At 46.6% G+C, this 22,826-nt stretch overlaps 1 protein-coding gene across 2 annotated transcripts; it reads right to left on the bottom strand.

Moving 5' to 3' along the window:
- Positions 1-569: 569 nt before the first annotated feature.
- Tmem248 (transmembrane protein 248) lies at positions 570-21,187 on the bottom strand. Of its 2 annotated transcripts, XM_021163142.3 has the most exons (8): positions 20,959-21,129; positions 14,797-14,869; positions 14,046-14,223; positions 11,788-12,073; positions 7,085-7,235; positions 5,587-5,770; positions 3,759-3,902; positions 570-2,985 (listed from the first exon to the last, which is right to left on the bottom strand). In XM_021163142.3, exons 3-8 carry the CDS (start codon positions 14,202-14,204, stop codon positions 2,965-2,967), a joined length of 945 nt encoding a protein of 314 aa, XP_021018801.1. In that variant the 5' UTR covers positions 14,205-14,223; positions 14,797-14,869; positions 20,959-21,129; the 3' UTR covers positions 570-2,964. The 2 variants fall into 2 exon arrangements, with proteins under 2 accessions (XP_021018801.1, XP_021018800.1); XM_021163141.3 differs by lacking the exon at positions 14,797-14,869 and having other exon boundaries at positions 20,959-21,187.
- Positions 21,188-22,826: the final 1,639 nt, after the last annotated feature.

Below are 22,826 nucleotides of genomic sequence, written 5' to 3'. Positions count from 1 at the left end.
CAGCCAGGGCTACACAGAGAAACCCTGTCTTGAAAAAACCAAAAAAGAAAAAAAAGAATTGGGTAGCCCAGCCTGGCCCTTCCTGCCTCACTGTCCCTCAGTACTAACACCACAAGGTAAGCACCACCACACCTGTCCTGTGCCCACAGTGAGCTGGACCACTGCAAATGTGACGGTTTACATCTCTGATGAGTCTTGCTTTTCTGAATGTGAGGGAACTCAAAGCACAATATCCCACAAGTCAGTTCTAAAGCAAGATCTCATAAAATGATGTGTTGATTCACCAAGGCGTATTCTCTTGAGGTGGGCGTGAACAAAGAAGATGGTGCCGAGCACAGAGAGAGCACTCAAGTGCAGGGTTCCAACAGAAAGTAGGTTTTACACTCTGTACAAAGACCCTGTGTTTGTTGAGGTCACCTCAGTAGGAAACACTGGCCACCCTTCATCCTCATGGCAGGGGATACTTAAAAAAAAAAAAAAAAAAACAGTCTGCAAAGCCCTGGAAGTGCTTCCTGCCTACTTTTTGTTTAAATAACACCAATCCGGCTGGAATTAAAACGACAACCAAGTAAATCCAGATGTTTTATTCTGTAAAGCACATATGCACATACTTCAAACACAGAAAATCAATGGGGGAAGGGACGCCATCACAGATCAGCTAGTGACCATCATGCAGCAAGGGACGGGAGATGGATCTGCTGCCCTTGAGTCCCACAGTGCCTGCAGGAGGGTCAAAACACAGGAGGCTGGGTTCCTATGCACTGCCAAGAACACAACAGAAATACCAGGTTCCAAACGATGAGAACTTACACATAGAATCAAAACTGATTCAAGTCATACCATACGGTGAGAGACAAAAGGAAAGAGATCAATATGATCTGAAACAAGCATTTCCCAGGAAGTCACTGCCTTGTGACTACACCCCACATCTGAGGGCAAGCCAGTGCTGCTGGGGTCAGAGGTCTCTAGTAACCCACTCTGACATTCCACTTCTGAGGTATACCAGCAAGGAACAGCTGAGGACCAGGCCCAGATGTGTCTGCAGTCCCCTAAACTTCAGCCATCCTTCCCCAGCCATCCTCCATCTGTCTACCTGATATGGTGAATATTTGAGTTTTAAAGTATGTATCTGGCCTCAGGATGGGTCACGTCCCAAGCATTTTGGGGACTTCCTCTCCCTAGATCTTGTGGTGTTCCTCCTTCCCACCCTCTACAGATCCCAGCCACTGCCTGTTAATAACACAAGGATGACTACGAGGAACACAGCGGCCGACAGACCAGTGAACACGATTCTTCTCGTGTCTCACTCTACTGGGTCTTATTACTCAGTAACAGCTTAATCTGAAGCTTGGTGCTCCGGATGACACACGTATACCAGCCAAGCCAAGGGTCTCAAAGTCTCAGAGAAGACTAGATTAAATTCACATATTACCCACCTTATAAGCAACTCACCTCTGCTTTAAGAAATACTAGTGTACCACATAACTACAGTGATTATTTTAACAAGCTTCAATTTAGAAGAAAAAACAAAAGTATTGTTTTCCATCTAAGAATGCCTGGGATAAAATTCTCTAGGCCAGTAAGTTTCAGAATATAGTGAGTTAACTTCAATTGAGACAGATCTACAGTTACAGGACAAAAGTGCTGACATACCTAAGTAATTTTTCTCCCTTTGAGAGACAGGGTATCAGTATGTGGCCCAGGCTGGCCTTGAACTTGAGATTCTCCTGCCTCAGCCTCCAAAGGGCTGCTCTTACATGCATTCATCCTCACACCCAACAAGTCTGGAACACTGCTTGAGAGAACACTGTATGGGGATTGTTAAGGCAAGGCGCTGATAGAAAAACACTGAAAATACAAATAGCGGGTGGAAGGGATCATGAATGACTTTTCTAAATGGAATACGGAGAGGGCAATGGGACAGAGGAACCAGAAGGTCACACCTGTCCTAAGGAAAATGCTTCCAGTTTTGACTAGCAAGCATCAGAGAGTGCCTCATGCCTTCTTCCTTCAGATCTCCCCAGCGTCAGTTGCACATTACATACCTATAATGGGCAGTCTCCTGGAGATGTGTGATATATAAAAATAAATGCAAAAAAAAAAAAAAAAATTTTAAAAGAAAATGTATCTCCTCTCTAAAAAAAAAAAAAAAAGAGCAAGCCGTGTTTCTGAGCATTAGAGCAACATCTCTTCTGCCGCGTGAAGTCAGTCACACACACAACCCTGTGCCTTCACTACACAGCTACTTCTCAAGCCAGGAGAGCGCCCCTCCCAGGAGCTAACGGGAGCAGAGCACCCCAGTGCCTAGCTGCCAGTGTAGACACGGAAGGAACTCTGCTCTTCACTACAGAAATGACTTGGGGGCCTGACCTTTTACCTAAGAGAGACAAGCATGTCTGTCCTAACTAGGGCAGTAGTAAATTGTCACTTTTTCCTCTTTAAAGGAAAGTTTCCTTGCAAGCATACTGAGACAGAATCACTGCTGTTACTATATGGTACGCCAGCCACCGACATGTAGAAGCCACCGGAGGGAAGAGTGGCTTCTGAAACGCAGTGTCCTGACAAAGGTGCAAACAGCTTCCAACACTCACCACGCCAGTCTGCAACAAGAACCACAGCAAACCTCGGCCCCACGGGCGCTGGAACACGACCTGCTCAGCTCAGCTCTGGCAAGGTCCCCACAGCCCCCGGCTCTCCGTGGAAGAACCCCATGTCCATGCCCTCCTGCCCCTCAATGAGGGGGACGAGTTCAGGTGCATCCAGGGCAAAGCACGTGCATCACAGGACCAATTTCCAGATCAATGTTTATAAATATGTACAAATCAGTTACAGGCACTTGAAATGTCTTTGGCTGGAATAACCCAACATTGCAAGATCGTGTATTCACAGAGTGGCCAGGCCCTGGGCGATTCAGCAGGCAATGATCATGGTTCTTGGTCTCTCAGAAAATGGGGAGCTGTGGGATTAGGCATCAGCCAGAGCCACCTAGAAGAGAGCAAGCAGACAACTGAGTCAACTAGGGAGCCACTGGGACCGAGAACAATACTGCGAGGTCATGCTATCAGCATCTAGTACCTTTGGGGATTGAGGGAATTAATAAGACTTTAAGGAAACTACCTCACCTCGGAGAAGAATGAACAAAACCCTAAGTCTATAGCAGTTGCCAACCTGCAAAACCACTTACACTATGCTTTGGAAAGCAAACCTTTTATTCATTCACTCATTCATTCATTCATTTTAGAGACAGGGTCTCACTATATAGCTCTTGCTGGCTTTGAACTAATTGATTCCTTTGCCTCTGCCTCCTGAGAACTAGAATTAAAGGTGTGTGCCACCATCCCTGACCTTGAATTTGGTTTTTTGAGGCAAGAATTGAGGTAGCCTAGGCTGACAAACTCACTATGAAGCGGAGGATGACTTTAAACTCCTGATCCTCCTGCCTTGACCTCCCTGGGAGGTCAAGTGCTGGGATTCCAGGCACGTACCATGTGTGGTTTACCAAGTGCTGCAGACTGATCCCACGGCCTCATGCTTACAAGACAAGCACTGTTAACCAAGCCACATCCCTAGCCACTAGTTAGTTGGCCCTGATAGGTCCTCTGCTGCATGACTCGTTTGTTGAAGGAAGGACTGGGGGTAAAGAGGCACGAGGGACATGAACTCCATCAGATATTATTCACAACAGCTATCATGAAGTTGAGACTTTTTTTTTGAGAAAGGCCTGGTGGCAGAGCCAGCCACACCCACCCACTACTCACCTTCTCAGGGCAAAATTCAGGATTGCTCTGCCGCAGTTTGCTGGGTCTGCCTTTGATGACTGCATAGCAGAACATCGTTATCACCATCACGAAAAGGAAGTAACTGGTGTGCATGAGATGCAGGTTTATTAATGAGCGGTCGTCCTGAAGAACAAAGGAAGCCAGACATGCACTCCATCACCGATGTTCCAACAGCAGCTCCATGCCTGCAGCAAGCTCATGCCTTTGTGGTGCTCAGAACTGCACCCACGGCCTCACACCCACTAGACAATCACTGAGCTCCATCTCCAGCACCCCAATAGTAACTCTTAAGTTTGAACAGGCAGTCTCTCTGTGTATCTCCAAAACTACCAAACTAGTTGTCATTATGTGAAGACATGGAACTTGCATGCAAGGGGAGCTGCACGCCACCTGCCCAAGTCCTGCTCTGCTTTGACATGTCCTCTTGATCCCACAAAGCAACTGGTCTGCTGCCCACCTCTGAGACACTCCTCCACTGGACAGCTGGCACATCCCACCAGAGACAGCATCCCTTTCCCTTCTGTTTTTCACTATGTCCCTGGCAGGAAGGGGCACAGGCTAGCCTCATTCCTGAGATCTCATATGTAACCACAGTCAAGGGGGCTTGGAAGAGACCTTGTCTACCTCCCATTACGTTTCTCCACCCAGTGCTCAGGGCCCATTTTAGAGTCTCATTCTTGAATACAGCTTGACCTAGAACTCACTAGGTAGCACAGACTGGCCTGGAACTCATCTTGCTTTAGCTCCCAAGTGCCAGGATCTGAGGAATATATATATACCAGGCCAGACCAGTCTCCTTTTAAGATTTTTACTTTTACGTATATGTGTGTGCTATGTGTGTGCAGGTGCCTGTGGAAGCCACAAAGGTGCATCAGGTCCTCTAGAGCTGGAGTTACAGGTGCTGGCAACTGCCTGATGTAGGTGAACTCTGGTCTCCTGCAGAGCAAGTGCTCCCAACTGCTGAGCCATCTCTCTAGCACCAAACCAGTGAGTGCATGAATGCTTTCCAACCGCCTGACAAGGCAGTCAGGCCCTGCTGGAGGAGGCAGGTGAACCCTGGCTGGGCAGAGAAAGCTCTGGAATCTGACCTCTGTCCATGCAGCCTCCCCTTCTGCCCTACACTGGCAGCTCCCTGACTGATAACATCCATAACTGAACAGAAACTGAAAAAGGGATAGTCCAGGGAAAAATAAAAAGAAACCCATGCAATACACTTAGGAAGGAAGCAAGGACAAAAGTCATCAGTGTGGCAGACTATCCACTGACTGCTGCACTGACAGCTGCCTCTTTCCTCTGTAGGCCCTAGTATCAAGACAAAAACTCATTCTAGACCAGGCATGGTGGCACAAGCCTATAATCACAGCACTCAAGAGGCTGAAGCAAGAGGATCCCAATTCCTAGGCCTGCCTGAGCTACACAGTGAGATACTGTTTAAGAAGAAGAGAAACAAAGATTTGCCTCTTATGAACTACTCACCCTTTTTGTACCCTAAAGAGAACTAGCTATTGCTAACACTGACATTAAGCAGATACTCTGCATATAAGGCCTCAAGTGACCCTTATGGGTTACAAACATAAAAACAATTTTTTGTTTTGTTCTGAAAAACAAAAAATTAAGGAACAGGCTTTTCTAAACCACAAAGGTACCAAGATATCCACAGCTCTGCCATCTAGTCTTCCAAACCAAGTAGAAACCTAGAATAGCCAAGGCTTAGCTAACCCAAGATGTAACATTCATACACCCACAGCTCCAGGATGTATGTACACACACACAGTCACAGACAAAAAAAGGGACTTATTTCACTTACATCTGGAACAATAACGGTGAGTTTGGGATTTAAAGCATGGTAGACTTTCCCAATGGCACCCTTATAACACCAGAAAGGATTGTAGTCTTGAGCATATTTCGTGTTGGCATCTCTGGCAGTTGTGAAGATCTTGTACCAGAGCGTGGCGTTGCTGTATGTGTCGGGGATACAGTGAGGTGGTTGACTGCAGGGGAGAGGAAGAGACCAGCTCGGTGACCTGAAACATTTATTTGGGGTCCCTCCACACAGACCCCAGCAACACTGAGCAGAGCCACATGAGGAGAAGAAGAGGGAAGAGGAGCCTTCTAGAGCAATCACCACCCCTCTGGGACAGACAGACAGCGCTGCTTGGAGAGTCGCTTGCTACTGCCTGTGCTTTGAGACAGGATCTCAGTACATAACAGAGGCTGGCCGACGAGTGCCTACAACTGCAGGTATGAGCCAGCACGTCAAACTTCTATAGTGTTCTTGGTTTGTTTAAATGCACACATAAGGAGCCAGGCATGGGACTGGACACCTATAATCTCAGAACTCCGGAGAATGAGGCAGGATGAGCAGCAATTCTAAGCCAACCTCTGTTGTGTAGTGTTTGAGACCAACTTAGGCTACATGAGACTATCTTAAAACAAATCCCCCCAAAACTAAAATAACCATACTCACATATCCATCCCCTACAAATATATACAATTTAAAGTAATAAAAATGAGTATTTAAAATAATATAAAATAAAATATAATTTCTGGGTCACAGAGATGAAGAGAAGAACCTTTAGGCACCTTTAATTACAGGTCACTCTGGCAGGGGACCTGGCTCTTTCTTTCCCAATACATGATCCCTTTAGTAGGAATGGTTGCTGGAGAGTGGCCACAGCACCACTGGCCTCCTGAAACACTGGCTTGGGGGTGGGGCTTCTTTCTTTTTTTGGGGGGGGTTGGGTTTTTTATTTTGGTTTTTTGTTTTGTTTTGTTTTGTTTTTCGAGACAGGGTTTCTCTGTATAGCCCTGGCTGTCCTGGAACTCACTCTGTAGACCAGGCTGGCCTCGAACTCAGAAATCCACCTGCCTCTGCCTCTGCCTCCCAAGTGCTGGGATTAAAGGCGTGCGCCACCACCACCTGGCCTGGTTTTGTTTTGTTGAGATAGGGTCTCCTATGTACCCTTGACCTCATGATCCTCCCACCTCCACCCCTCCAGTACTGAGACTACAGGTGTACTTCTCATGTCCAGTTTATTCTGTGTTGAAACGGGACCCAGGACCTCATGAACGCTCAGCAAACACTCTACTGACTGAGCTACAACCCCAAACAGGCACATCTGTTTATGGAAGAGAAGTTAGAACTTCAAATTAAATTAAATAATCCCTGAAACCAGCTCAGATGGCTCAGAAGGTAAAGTCGCTTGCCACCAAGCCCAAAAACCTGAGCTCAGTCCCTGGAAACCAGAGAGAGAAATGACTCCTGCCAGGAATCGTCTTGGGCTCCAAATGTGTAGGACACTTACACGGTGACAGGGAAGACTCCAGGGGCAGCTGTGAGGGTCATGCATGCTGTGAACACCACCTGCTCACAGTGGCCATGGAGGGCACAGTCATCGGCGTTCCAGGCAGCAGGCAGGGTGAAGGTGATGTTGATCTCCTCGTGGGCTTCCCTGCCTGCGGAAGAATTGGCAGTTTATTGGTGGACACAGGCAGAAATGTATAGACTGTTTGCTGACACTCAAATAAGTCTGAAGCCAAACTCAACAGGCACCAACTGGCCTGCACACCTACCTGCTCTATGGGATTTCTGATCTGTCCTGATCTGTGAGGCCCACCAGACTAGCACAGCCACCAAGTGTCCACAGAAGGCTCCTACTTTTCAGCTGGGGCTAGGAAGCCCTGCCAGAGCCAGAAAGGAACAGAGTTGGGCAACCTGAGTGGAGTCATTTTCTGTACCAGTGATACTTCACTCAGAATCAACCGTTAGCCCACGGATGTGTCTCAAGTACCTCTCTGCACACACACAGGGAGATGCAGTCCACCAGACTCAGGGCAGGTCTTGGGACAATAGAGTGCATCTTGCACTAAATCAAGATGTTCTAAGGTCATAAGGAGTGAAGGGTGTTTGCTTCTTGAAATGCACAGGAATGATTTGCACCGAATGTCCACTCTTAACAGTCAGAGGCAACAAGCAGGACCCCACCAGCATCTCCAAGACGTGACTACCCAAAGGCTTTTGGGAGCCAAAGGTTATCGATCCAAGGTCCAGCCAGCCCTTCGAATGAACGAAGGTTTTGCGGCTTTTCCCAGCTTCCTTTCATGTCCTCCTATACCACTGAACTACTGTGCCCAGGCTTAGCATATACAAGCAGGCATAGCCATAATCCATGCTTTTTACCTTTTGTATTATTTAGTATAGTAGTTTGGGTGAGAATGGTCCCCACAGGATCAAATGTTTGATTACTAGTCCCAAGTTAGTGCAAGGGTTTGATGCATTTGGGAAGGATTATGATGTGTGGCCTTGTTGGAGGAGGTGCGCCCTGGAGGTGGGCATGCACACCTTTAATCTCAGCCCTTAGGAAGCAGAGGCAGATGGATCTTGAGAGTTCTGAACTTGAGGCCAGCCTGGTCTACAGAACAAGATCCAGGACAGCAAAGGCTAACAGAGAAGCACTGGGGGAAGGGGAGCAGCCTCTGCCATTCCCAGTGAGCTCAACTCTCCTGTTGTGGGTTAAGATGTGAGCTCTCAGCTGCTGCTCCAGCCACCTGCAGCCATGCCTTTGCCCAACCATCAGCTTTCATAAACTCAAGCCTCTAGGACCATTAGCCCCATTAAACTTTGAGTTGCTTTGCACAGGAATATAAATGTAACAGATACATTTAACAAGCCCCTAATTAGCATTTTAAGTACCTGATAGTGTTAATTCATGATGAACTTTCTTTCAGGGTAACCCACCCCCACACATACTGTATGGACTGGCGATGATGGTATATCCCTGTATTAATTGTTAGTTGCTGTGCCAGCACCAGGCTGGCAGATGTAAATGTTTGTCATTTCCTCACCTGCCCCCAAAGGCAGGCAAGCTGCTGTGGGGAGAAAAAAAATCTCCCACTTATGTTAACAGCTCCTTTATATCAGAAAGAAGTGTGGCATCTGAGAAATAAAGTACTGGCAGCTGAAGCTGGGGCAGAAGAAAAGAAGACAGGAGAGAGGCAGAGAGGGATGGAGGCAGAACAGGCTCAGGGCAGAGAGCAGAGAGAAAGCCACAGGGAAAGACATAGTGGCAAAGAAGTTGGGTTGAGTTAGAGGGACTGCCCCAGCAAACAGGCCAGCAGCCTTAAACTATACAGATGTCTCCCTGTGTTTACTATTAAATCATAAGCAGGGACCCCTGAAAGTCCTGCAATAATGAGCTGTCTTATTCTGACCAAAAGCAACCTGGGGAGGAAAGGCTTGGTTTGTTTATATCTCTCAGGTCATATACATTGCTTAGGGAAGTCAGGGCAAGACCTCAGCCAGGGCAGGAACCTGGAGACAGGAGCTGACGCAGAAGTCATGGAGGGGCACTGCTTACTTGCTTGCTCTCCATGCATGGCTCATTTATAATACCCAGGCTCACCAGTCCAGGCGTAACACCACCCACAATAAGCTGGTATCCTCCCACATCAATCATCAAATACACACATACACACACACACACACACACTTTACCCACAGGCCAATCTATATTGGGAGTATATTCTCAACTCTTGCCAGATGACTCCAGTTTGTATAAAGCTGACATAAAACTAGGCAGTATATGGACTTTGGTTGGTGTTTGGCTTATCCTTTTTTAGTACTGGGCCCTAAACCCAGGGCATTACACACGCTCGGCAAGCCCTTGCCCAATGAGTTACCCCCAGCCTGATTCCTGTTATTTTCACCTCTTCTGTAATCCCCAAATTTCAAGGTTGAAGGCCTTAGGTCTGAGGCTTTTTCTAGTTCTTCCTAGAAGCTAGCACACCACTAAACAAACTGTGGACATTTAAAACTGTACAGACCTGGGACTGGAGAGATGGCTCAGTGGTTAAGAGGACCCTAGAATCAATTTAAAGCGCCACACAGCAGCTCGCAGCTGTAACTCCAGTCCCAAGGAGATTCTGTGCTCCCTGGCCTCCATGGCACCAGGAATATACATGGTACATTAGCCATACATACAAGCAGGCAATACACAATACATAGAACATAATTAATTAATTTTAAATTAAAAAAGTTCAGGCCTGAGAGAGCACTTTTTCACAGGTATGAGGCCTGGTTCATAGTCCAGCATCACAAACAACAGTAAATAACAGCCAGCACGGCAGCTAACAGGGCAGGGGAAATGAGCCTGATGATGAAGTTTGGCACAAGGGACTGAGGTTCATATTTTACCTGGCCTTCAGGTCCTCCCAGCATCCCTCAATCCCTACCTGTCACTCCCTACCTTCCCTATATAATCTATCCTGGTCTCTCTCCTCTTCTCTCTCTTGCAGTGTATATAAGCTTTCTCTCCCTTTTTCTTCTTCCCCTCACCTCCCATGGTGACTCCTCAGGCCTCAGTCCTTGTGGCCATTGAACTCACCCCGAGAGCAGTTTCCCAATAAACCTGCCTTTAATATGATCTAATCCAGCTTGAATTGGCTCAGTTCACCGGTGGAGAAATAACCTATCAGGTGACCTAAGATTAATCCTAGGATCCTACCTACATTTACAAACATACAGGTATGCCGCTTGTGCAGCCACACACAAACCCCAGCACAGTACACCCATTCATAGACACGTTTGTAAATACACTGTCTTGAACATGATGGACTGCTGACTCCCACACAGTCAAAAAACTCAGTATAAGTCTTAACTCCCCAGACTTAAAATTAACAACCAATTTAGCTTGATGTTGATTGGAAGCCTTACTAACAACTTCAACAGTCAATTAACACACATATCTATCCCTGTATCATAAACAGGAAAAAAGACACAGCAGCAAAATCACTCCTTCCTGCTGTGTGCCACCGACATTAGACAGGTGAACTGCTCACATGGTGACTCAGCGTGTTTTCAGTGGACACTCGCTATGTGACCCCATTACAACCAAAAAGAGACTACAAGACTATCACAGTAAGACAGTGTGGGATGTTAGGCTTCTAAGATGTCTTCATTATTTCTATTTGTAGCGTGTGCTGGCCTCAAACTCAATACTGATAACCCTGAACTTATGACCCTCCTGCTTCTACCTCATGACCACCATCAATTCTTCTTTTTGAAATCTCTGGGTTTTGTTTTGTTTTTTGTTTGAGACAAGGTCTTAATATGTAGCCCTAGCTGTCCTAGAACTTGCTATGTAGACTACCAGATGGCCTCAAACTTGCACAGATCCCCCTGCCCCTGTCTCTGGAGTGCTGGGATTAAAGGCATGTGCCACCAGCCTTTTTTGTTTTTGTTTTTGAGGCAGGGCCTGAAACTCACAATCCTACAGTTTTACTCTCCCACATGCTGGGATTATCACTGTGTCCCACTGCCAAGCTGGCCTCAGTGCCTCTATGACCTAATGCAGCATTTTTACACTTTTTATGTTAACTTCTCTCGGGTTCAAATAGAGAGCTGGAGAGATGGCTCAGCAGGTAAGAGCAGAGGTTCTCTCGCAGAGGACCAGGGTTCAGTTCTTAGCACTCACATGGCAGGCAGCTCACAGTCATCTGTAACTACAGATCCAGAGGCTCTAACTCCCTCTTCTGATGTTGGAACACACAGTGCACATACACCCATGCAAAACATTCATATACAAGCAAAAAAAAGCTTTTAATAATGAAAAAAAGTTCAAGTATAAATGGACCTGAGCAAGTGAAACCTATGTTGGTCAAAGGTCAAATAAACTGAGGCCAGAAACAGACCCTGCACTAACAAGTTCTCTCTCCTCCCACTTGGCATCTCCCAGTGCTACAGAGGAAGCCAGGGCCTCACACACACAAGCCCAGTGCTCTAACAATGAGCTGTGTCTCTGACCCCATCAGTCCTGACTCTGAAAGCTTTTATGAAGAGACTGTGTATGATACCTGAAGACCGACTGAGTGAAGACGCACAGGAACCAGTCCTTCTTGGCTTCATGAAGTCCAAGTCTCAAGAGGAGACACAGCAGAAACACAGAACAGAACATGGAACCTATCTCAGCTGCTGCCTCAGAACTCTGAAAGGAAAGTAGCTGGCACACACCTGACAATCCAATCTGATGCCCGAGGATGGTGGAGTACAGGTGTGTAACATTTCGAGAGTACCCTCCAAAGGGCTTGAGAGGGTCCAAGGTCAAGGTAATGGCCACTGAAATATTGATGGGGCCTGACTCCTCCAGGGACTGGGGCGGCTGGGTAGACGATCTGGCCTGCCCGACGGTCATGGTGCTCTCTGGTGTCGTGGTATCGTTGGAGAGATGCTTCAGTGTCTCGTTTTCTGATACACACAAGTCCAAATCATTAAACCGGAGCAGGAAAGTATTCCAATCCTTCAGCAAAATAAAACAGAGAAGATATGAAGTCCCAGCATCTCCAAGGCAGAAAGAGCCCTGACCCTGGACTCTGCTACACAGCACAAGACAAAAAGAATGAGATGAGGTTGACGGTCTCAAGTCACAATACACTACCACTCAGCACCTGTAGCACCTGATCCAATGCTGCTCGCCCTGGAAATCTGCACCCTCTGAAGTGGCTGAGCATTCAGCATATTGTAATTAAGAGAAAACAAGATCAAACTCAAAAGGGATCTTGAGGGGCTGGAGAGAGAGCTTGGTAGAGAGAGTGCCACTCCAGAGATTGCCAGCACCCACATGGCAGTTAACACTAACTGTAACTCTAGTTCCAAGGGACCTGACACCCTCTGGCACTTCCCACACACAGTGCACAGACATAAATGGGAGCAAAACATCCATACACATAAAAGTAAATAAAAGCAAAACAAAAAGGCCGTGAGGGCTGTCCGATGACTCGGTGGTTAAGAACACTCGCTACTATTACAGGGAGAGCAAGGTTGATTCCCAGCACCCACGTGGTGGCTCACAAGCATCTGTAACTCCAGTGTCAGAGCATCCGAGATCCTTTTTGTGCTCCTTGGGCACATGGTGCACATACTTACATGCAGGCAAACACTCATACATAGACAGTAAAAATTAAAAAAAAAAGCCAGGCAGTGGTGGCGCACACCTTTAATCCCTGCACTTGGGAGGCAGAGGCAGGTGGATTTCAAGAGTTCCAGTACAGCCAGAGCTACACAGAGAAACCCTGCATTGAAGAAAAAAGGGGGGCAAAGGATCTTGAACAAAAGTGGTGACACATTAAAATCACTATTTTCATTTATTTTATAGCTTGTTTTAGCTTTGTTTTAAGATTTATATATTTATATTAATATATGGGTATATGTCTACATGTATGGCTGTGCGCCACATGCATGCCTGAAAGTTCACAACTGTCTGTAGCTCCAATTACAGGGAATCCAACACCTTCTTCTGGCCTCTGAGGACACTGCATGCATGAGTATACAGACACATATGCAGCAAAACATGCATATATATTTAAATACATACATACATACATACATACATACATAAAAATGGTGGTACAAACATTTAATTGCAGCACTTAGAAGCCAGAAGTCAGCCTGATCTGTTGAGTATCAGAACAATCAGGGATGCACAGGGAGACTATGTAAATAAGTAAGTAATAAACCACTTAGAAATGTAATAAAGAAAAAGAACTCCACTGGAAATAAAAATGTCCTTTCCTTCTCTCTAGGAGCTAAGACTCTTACTCAGTACTTTAGGTTAGCACATAAGGCCGTAGGTTCGTCACCGCATCACCACGACCCACTGCTCTCACTCACTGTTCCCCTTCTCCACGCCCACTGAACAAGCTCTCTTCAGACTCTTTTGGAACATGCTCTTACTCCATGGCCCAGGATAGCTTTGAACTCACACTCCTTCTGCCGCTGTCTCCCAGTTCTGGGATCACAGGAGTGCATCACCATACGCAGAGTTTGTTCAATTTATAAATACACTCTCCCAAATGCATGTTTCTCTACTGAAATAGTCTGCATAAAATTGATAGTATTGCTTAAAACAACTAGGCATTCCCTAGCCAATCACAGGAAAAAAGAGAAAACTACATAAATATGTACTTTTTCTGACATATCTACTATCTGTGTGCCCTTGAATAACAGAGCCAAGAGGATATGGAGTTCAAGGGCAGCTTGGGCTTCAGGAGACCTTGTCTCAGAAAGAACTGTCCAGATGTGGTGATACACAACACATAATCCAGCATTCAGGAGGCTGAGACAGGAAGATCACGTCAGGTTCCAGGTCAGCCAATAGCCTGCAGTACAGAGTGAGACCTCACATATAAAAAGAGCTGCTCCCCCCCACCACACACACACACACTCCTCTACAAGGTCCATCAGGCACAAGCAGACACCAGGAATATACTGACCTCAGCCATTTCTGGGGACTTAATCTCCTTGATCTTGAAAAAGTAGCCCAGGGTGAGGAAGGCGATGGCCATGGCGCTGACACTGATCATAAAAACCACCAAGGGTGGCCGGCTGCTGATGTACAGCTTCAGGTTCTCCAGGGGGTTGATACTGAACATGCTTCCCACCAGCGGCAACCTGCAACACATGCAGCGAGGGATTAGCTGGCAGCCTGGCTGCACTGAGCTGCAGCGCTCAGTCCAGTCTCATACAGGAGGACTATGCACCAAAGGCTGGATCTGAGAGAGAAAATGTCCACGCAGTGAGCTCATTTGGAAGACTAGAAAGAGCCAGGCATGGGGGTGCCCACCTGTGACTTCAGGAAGGAGAAGATCAGGAGTCAAAGGTCATCCTCAGCCACAGACAAAGCCAGCCTAAACTATGTAAGACAGTCTTTCTAAGAAAATACAAAAGTATTTTTAAAAAAGGAAAAGAAAGTGGAGGGAAGGGTTGGAGCTGTTAGCTCACTTGGTAAGTGCTTGCCCAGCACACACAAAGCCCTGGGTCCCATAACCAGCACTGTGTAAGACAGGCAGGGAGGCACACATCTATAAGGCCAGCACGTGAGAGACAGACAGACAGACAAAAAGATCATGCGTTCAAGTTTATCCTTGGCCACATATTGATCAGGCTGGGCTACAGGAGCCTGTCACACACAGTACATTATTATTATTATTAGTTCATGCCCACAGGAGACTTTTATCTACTGACCTGCCAATCAAGTGCTCTACCACTGCTGTTGATGCTAACCAAGCTGTCCGGCCTCTCTTGGATGTCGTCTATGCTGTTTGAGAACAAGTGCATTAGCAGTACTTCTTGGAATCCCTGTATCTTTTTCCTTTTTCCTACTTCAGTGAAACATCAATAGCAATAGCTGTAATAAAATTCTTGCCTCACAAAAATGCTTTGCAATGCTTCACCATTAAATCTGGGACTCAACACAGGCTTCTGGTGGGAAGCTGTGCTAGCTAATTTTATGTCAACTTGACACAAGCTACGTTCTTTTAGAAGAGGGAGACTCAAATGAAAAAAACTGTTCCCATTAAATTGGCCAGTGAGCAAACCCGTGGTGCATTTTCCTGATTAATGACTGATGTGGGAGGGCCCTGGGCAGTGCCACCCCTGGGTTGGTGGTCCTAGGTGCTGTAAGAAAGCAAACTAAGAGGAGCAAGCCAGTAAGCAGCCCCCTCCAGGGCCTCTACATTAGCTGCTGCCTCCAGTTTCCTGCCCTGTTTGAGCTCCTTCAATGATCTGGAAGTGGAAGCCAAATAAACCTTTCGACCCCAAGTTGCTTTTGTGAATAGTGTTTCATCACAGCATCGGAAACCCTGACTACCACAGAAGACTTCCCGAGAGGGAGGAAGTGCTTAACTCTTTCTTAGAAGCTTACAAAAGACTTTCACTATAATGTTATTTCTTTCTTTATGGGGGAAAGAAAGGGTTGGGACAGAGTCTCCTGTATTCCAAGCTGGCCTTGAACCCTGAGCTTCCCACCTCTGTCTCTGTATTGGGATTAGAGACGTATGCTACCACTCCTGGCTGTTTTTCTCTTGGTTCTTGGGTTCAAGGTCTCTCTTGTTTGCTATGTATCTATTGAATTCAGCCAAATACTACATTTCAATGAATACTTTATCTGCAATATCTAAACAATTTTTGTCTTTTACTCTGTTAACATAAATAATCTGATTAATCTTTTCCATACTGACTGCATGGTTTGGGTAACTTTGGTATGACTGAGAACTGAGGAGTTTGGTTTGGTGTATGGGGGCGAGAGCACATGCCGACTCACAGACTACCCCCCAGCTCCTGATCGAGACCTTCAAAGCTACTGTGATGATATACCTGCTCCTTTACTCCCAGCTTTTCTGTGTGTTCATAAATAAGACAAGCTTGCCATTAGCTATCTTTTTTTCCTTTTTTTTTTTTTTTTTTAATTCTTGAAACTAGATTTCCCTGTGTAGCCAAGATGGCCTGAAACTTCCTATGTATATCAAGCTGGCTCTAGATTCACAAAATTCCACCAGCCCCTGCCTCCCAAGTACTTGGATTTAAGGCCTGTGCGACCAGGAATAAGATGCACTTCTACTTCTTAGAAATTTGATTAACTCTGGCCAGAAAACGACTTGAGTCTGCCAAGTATTTGTTTTCTATTTTGAGGAGGCTATCTTAGCTACTTTAACGATTTTAAACTGTATGTCTATTTTTTACTTCTGGTGAGTCAAATTTGAGAAAACGGGCATTTTAAGAAATTATCCCTTTTACATTGGCTTTTAAACGTCATGGCAGAGAATGACTTTAAGATTTATGTTTATGTATGTGTATGTCACATGTGTGCAGGTGTCTGTGGAGGACAGAAACGGGCATCAGATTCCCTAAAGGTGGAGTTATAGGTGGTGGTCAGCCTGCTCGCGTGGACACTGGGACCTGAAGGCAAATCCTCTGTGAAAGAAGCACGCACTCTGAACCTCTGGGGCATCGCTCCAGCCCTTTATTTGTAGTTTTGTTGTTTTGTAACTCAGGTGGGACGAGAACTGGCTATGTAGCCAAGGAGGACTTTGGGCTTCAGATCCTCCTGCCACCACCTCCACATGCTGGCATTTCAGGAATGTACCACCACACCCAATCTATATAGTGCTGGGGACTGAACCCAGGGCAGCTCAAGAGCTGCACCTCTGAAACTTTCCAGTTGTCTGGTCTTTCCAAACTGCAAATCACTCCAGAGTAGGGAAATACTCTTACCTGTCTCTGGCTCAAAAAATCTAATAGCAAAGGGATGATGAGAACCAGGTACGGATGGGGAGTTATAGCTATAGTTACAGTTGCGGTTACAGTTATAGTTATAGTTTCAGTTAGTTGTAATTATAGTTATAGCTATCGTTATAGTTAGGCAAGAGGGAGAAGTTTCTCAAACAGTATGTAGTTCAGGCCTTCAACTGACTCTCCTGCCTCCACCTCCCAAGCACTGGGATCATATGGTGCTACAAGGGTGCAACTCCATGCCAGGCACAAAAGCATTTTGAACAAAACTATCAAGATTCTAAATAGTTACCAAAACTCTACCCTTTCTACCATGCACACTCATTTTCAAATAGGAAATTAGAGGCTATATCAGTCAAGAGACGCAAGGTTTCCGAACCAGGCATGGTGGCATACACTTTAGTCCCAGCACTTACAAGAAAGGCAAAGGTAGGCCAATCTCTGTGAGTCTGAGGCCAGTCTGGTCAACACAGAGTTTCAGGTCAGCCAGGTCTACATAGTAAGACTTGCTTTTAAGTTAAAAAAAAAAAAAAAAGTTCCTGTAAGCCTTGCCGGGCGCACGCCTTTAATCCCAGCAACTCAGGAGGCAGAGGCAGGCGCGTTTCTGAGTTCAAGGCCAGCCTGGTCTACAAAGTGAGTTCCAAAACAGCCAGAGCTATACAGAGAAACCCTATCTCGGGGGAAAAAAAAAAGTAAGCCTTACTTTTAAATAAAAATGCAAGCTGGATGGTAGTGGTACACACCTCCCAAAACTCAGGAGGCAGAGGCCGATCTCTGTGATTTCAAGCTCAGCCTGGTCTAGAGCAAGTTCCAGGATAGCCAGGGCTACACAGAGAAACCCTGTCTGGAAAAACAAACAAATAAGCAAGCAAGCATTGCATTCCGTTGGGGGTGAGAAGCAGGTGCTGTGGCTGGCCACTTCCCCCAAAGTTCATTCCAACCAGGTAGTAAGAAATGAAGGCTGGGAAATGGCTTCTGAGAAGTCCAAGGACTGAGGGAAGGGACACCAGATAGAGAGAGTCAAACTCTTGACTCGTCAAGCACAGAAGAAAGACAAATACAGGTCACCAGTGTGTGACCTAGACTACTTCCCTGCCACCAGAACCAAGCCAAACTGTAGACAACTTAGGTAAAGACAGCTCCAACAATCCTCAAGTTCTAAGCACACAGTCACTCCAAAGGACATGGGTCGGCTTTGTGACACTCCACAGATTTAACTGCAGCACACCTCTGCTTTCCTGCAACTCCATTTCTAAAATCCTAACCATGGCTAAAAAAAAGGCTCAACTACTGAGTTGCTTGACTTAGGAATATTTAAAATAGTGAAATAGGCCGGGCGGTGGTGGCACACGCCTTTAATCCCAGCACTTGGGAGGCAGAGGCAGGCGGATTTCTGAGTTCGAGGCCAGCCTGGTCTACAAAGTGAGTTCCAGGACAGCCAGGGCTATAGAGAGAAACCCTGTCTCGAAAAACCAAAAAAAAAAAAAATAAAATAAAATAAAATAAAATAGTGAAATATAAAAATAAGGGCTGGTGAGATGGCTCAGTGGGTAAGAGAGCACTGACTGCTCTTCCAAAGGTCCTGAGTTCAAATCCCTGCAACCATATGGTAGCTCACAACCACTCATAATGAGATCTGACACCCTCTTGTGGTGCATCTGAAGTCAGCTACAGTGTACTTACGTATAATAAATAAATCTTTAAAAATAAATAAAAATTTTAAAGGGTTGTTGAGATCACTCAGGGGTAAAGGTGTTTGACTTGCAACCCTAGTGGGCTATAAATATGCTCCCTGGGACCCATAAACAGATGGAGGAAAGGGCTGACTTCATATACGTGTCCTTTGACCTCCATATGCATACCATGGTATGCACATACACATATACAAACTAAATACCATGACCAAAAATTCAGAGAAAAGAAAATTAAAGATGTCAGTAACAATATAAGAAACTCTTTCAGGGCTGGAGAGATGGCTCAGTGGTTAAGAGCACTGACTGCTCTTCCAGAGGTCCTGAGTTCAATTCCTAGCAGCCACATGGTGGCCCACAACCATCTGTAAGGGGATCTGATGCCCTCTTCTGGGGTGTCTGAAGACAGCAACAGGACAGTGTACTCAGACACATAAAACAAATAAATTTAAAACAAACAAACAAAAACTCTCTTTCACAAGAGTTACTTGTGGATTGTGGCAGAACCAGATTATAACAGGCTAAGGAGAAAATAACTACTCAGCATACGGCATGCAGTGGACACCCTAACAACTACTTAGCACACCCTGGGTAGGTATTTTAATCTCTCCAGCACTGTTAGATGGGTATCAGTCTCCATGTCAGCATACAGCTTAGGTAATGTACAGTGATACAAGCAGACATGTAAGTGGCAGAGAAGGACTCTCATTTAACTCACTGTGCTATCACACAACACCAAGGCCAGCAAGAGGGCTTCCCACCAATCAATTCCACATGCCTTGAACACACCAACTACATCATTCGAGACACCGTCTTCAATAAACACTTTAGCTGTCTTAACTAAAGTTCTGTGGGGATGGAAAGAAGGCTCAGTTAATCTTGCAGGGAACCTGGGTTGGGCTGGTGGCAGCTCCAGTGGCAGCTCACAAGGATCTGGGATCACAGGCATGTGCCACCAGGTCTGGCCCATAATTAGAATTCTACAGACTTCCCATACTGACAAAAACCATCCTGTAGGTCCACCACCCTTGCACTGTGCTCTGTATCCCCGACCACTCCAGCCCACCCCCAAATCAGGCCCAGTTTTCTCTAATGCTCATGTGTAAAGAGGAGAGCACTAGGTGAGAGAGGGAAGAAGGGTCAAAAGGAAACAGGAAGCTTTAAAACCATGGGCTCCTGAGAATGTTCAGACAAGGCAACGACAGAAGCCTGGGAAAATACGAGTTCCAGAACTGTGACATGGCTTCAGGTTATTTCCATTATGTTAAACCCACAGCTCTGGGTTCTCTGCATCAGAACTAAAGCTGTGTGTCTTACAGTATGTGGAAATCCTCCCGTGATTTGTTGTATTATACAACTATGGGGACAGGTAAGAAATCACCCCCCTGTCCCAGTATTAACTAGCCTTGCCACCAGGCTACCACTACTCTGTTTGTGAACAGGGCCTGGTGCCACACAGCTAACAACACCCCAATATGAGGCTGAGGCAGGAGGATCACAACTTCAAACTACACAGAGAGTTGGAGGCCAGCCTGAACTACACAGTGGACCTGTCTTTAAAAAAAAAAAAAATCTGTTTTAGCCGGGCTTAACCGGCATGGCGGTGCACATCTGCCATGGCAGCACTAGGGAGTCTAAGAGAATCAAGGTCAGCCTCGACTGAGTCGTGGGTTTGGACTATCCAAGGCTGCAGGAGACCCCAGACTCCAGAATTCAGATTAAAACCAGAACAATACCGTTATTACATTGTGAAACCTTGGCAGTGTGGCCCACGCCTATATCTCTGAACTACGGAGTCTGAATCGGGAAGATCGGTGTTGAAGGTGAGTCTTGTCTACATAGGGAAATCCTAGTCAGTTAAGGCCGCATTAAACCCTCTTTTGAATATATTTTTGACCACCCAAAGTCAAGTCACAAATCTAAAACTGAAAACACACACACACAGAGGTTGGAAAGATGGCTACGGGGTTAAGAATACCTGCTATTCCAGAGGACCAGAGTTAAGTTCTCAGCACCCCCATCATCAGGCAGCTACCAATGGAGTGTAACTCTGGATCTAAGGACACAACGCCCTCTTCCGGAATCGGTGGGTATTTGCGCTCACGTGCGCAGACAGATACAAACACATCATTTAAATAATTTTCCAAAACAATCTTTTTTTTTTTTTTTCTAAAACTTGCAAAGGATGCTAGTAGGTCCACGCAGCCTTATTCAGCCGACCTATATAAGACTTGACTGCGGGAGCAGGACTCCGCAGGCCTCGGGAGGATGGAGCAGGACCAGGTCAGCTAAATAGAGAGGTGAGCGGAGCTGGGGTGGCTGGGGGAGCCTGCGCACCGATCCGCCCAGCACGCCGCGGGCCCCGGGTTCAGGGTTCCCGGTCCCGGCCCATGAGCCCGCGATTACGACCCCGTCTCCTACTCACCGCCCCGCAGACCGGCGGCTCGAGCCCGCGGACGCCCGCGGCCTGGCCCTGTTCACTCGCGGCGGCGCGCGGCGGGCCCCGGGCTGCCCCGCACCATCCTCTCCGCCGCTCCGGAGACAGCGAGCGGCTCCTCGGGGCCGAAGCGACGACCCGAAGCCAGGCCAGAGCGCGCCAACGGGACGCCGGCTCCGCGCGCTGCGAACGCCGGGCTTTCCGGGTGAAGGCTGAAAACCACGTCACCACTAACGCCGCCCTGACCTCTGACCCCGCCCGCGCGCGACGGCGGCGCAGCAGGGACAGAATTGCTCCGGGGCGAGCGGCGGGAGGGGTCGGGGTGGGGGGAGAAGCAGACTGTCTTCGTTTTGCAAATGGGCAAAGTATACACGGAGCTGCCTGAAATTTATCACTCGCATTCGCGGACTGCAGTGAGCTTGCTCGGTTCCGTCCTGAAGTGCTTCTGCAGGTCTTGGTGTGTATGGCGTGAGATAGTAAAGAGGACACGATTTTCATTTATTTTTGTTGGAGTTTTTGGTTTTGACACAGGGGTCTCGTGGATGGCAGGAGCTGGCTTCCTGTTCTCTCTGGAGCCCAATGAGGAGCCAACTATCTTAGTCATGGTGTTTGAGCACACTAATACCACCCTCCTCTCTGTAGACGGGACTCTAGGATCCACTGGATGGGAGTCTGTCGCGTCTCTGGACAACAGGACAATTCATTTCAAGCCATGTCTCAGTCCCCTAGGACCTAGCTGACCTTAGAAGAAGCAAAATATTATCCCTTTTAAATCCCTCTAACCACATTAATACTGACCTTTGTACATGATTATTGAAAAGCAAGGAGATCAGTTACACTTATCCATTTGTCTGGTCTTGACTTTTTTTTGTTGTTGTTCGTTAAAGACAGGGTTGCTGGGCAGTGGGGAGGTTGTCCTTTGATCCCAGCATTCAAGAGTCAGAGGCAGGCAGATCTCTGCATTTGAGGCCAGCCTAGTCTGCAGAATGAGTTCCAGGAAGCTGGGGCTAAACAAAGCCTGTCTTGAAAAAAAAAAAAGACAAACCAACCAACAAACAAAAAAAGATAAAGGTCTTTCAATCCATCCCTGGCTGACTTAAAACTCACTGTGTGATCCAAGCTGGTCTCAAACTCAAAGATCCATAAGTGCTGGGATTAAAGGTGTGCCATGAGACATGAGAACATTTGTGAGAATTTTCTCCTTAGGTAAAGACTATGCGATGTTTATCCCCTTTTCCTAAGGTCTCAGTGACAAACCAAAGTTCCCCCTGGAATGCCAGCAAATGTATCTGGCTTACTTACAGAGCATAGGCAAGAGGTTACTGTCAGAAGGGTGAGTGACCTCAAAGCAGCTACACTGGAAAGTCCTCACCCAGAATGGATCGTGGCTTCTCCATAGAATGTGTAAGTGGAACTCTGATGCTTGTCTCCCCCAGAACCTCAGGGCCAAATGCCACTAGGGCAAAGATTATCAGTGTACATGCTGTTAAACAACAGGGCTTTGTTAGTTCCAGGGAAATCGAATAGAAGACATCTGCATGTGTATGTCTGTGTGTGCACAGCATGCGTGTGCTCTCATTCCAGACAATGAGCTACCACTGCTATGCTTTTGGTTTTGAGTAAGTGCAAGGAACAGGTAGAAAGGCAGAAATACACAGTAAAACTCGATCAAATCGATGTTTCTGACATCAAGCAGAACTCAGGTAAGGAAGGCCTTAAACCTAGGAGGCTGGAGAAGCTACTGAGAGGTTTTTTAAGACAGAGCATCTTCTGTACTCTTTACAAGGGCTGACTGACAACAGTTCTTGTTATTTTTATTTAGTGCTTATAATCTAGCAAATATTGAAGTGGACTGA

The sequence above is a fragment of the Mus caroli genome, unplaced genomic scaffold (genome assembly GCF_978045245.1).
Source record: "Mus caroli unplaced genomic scaffold, Mus_caroli_1 scaffold_4, whole genome shotgun sequence".
NCBI classification, from domain to species: Eukaryota; Metazoa; Chordata; class Mammalia; order Rodentia; family Muridae; genus Mus; species Mus caroli.
The sequence above is the reverse complement of the archived record's forward strand: the minus strand, read 5'-3'. Positions and strand labels throughout refer to the sequence as shown.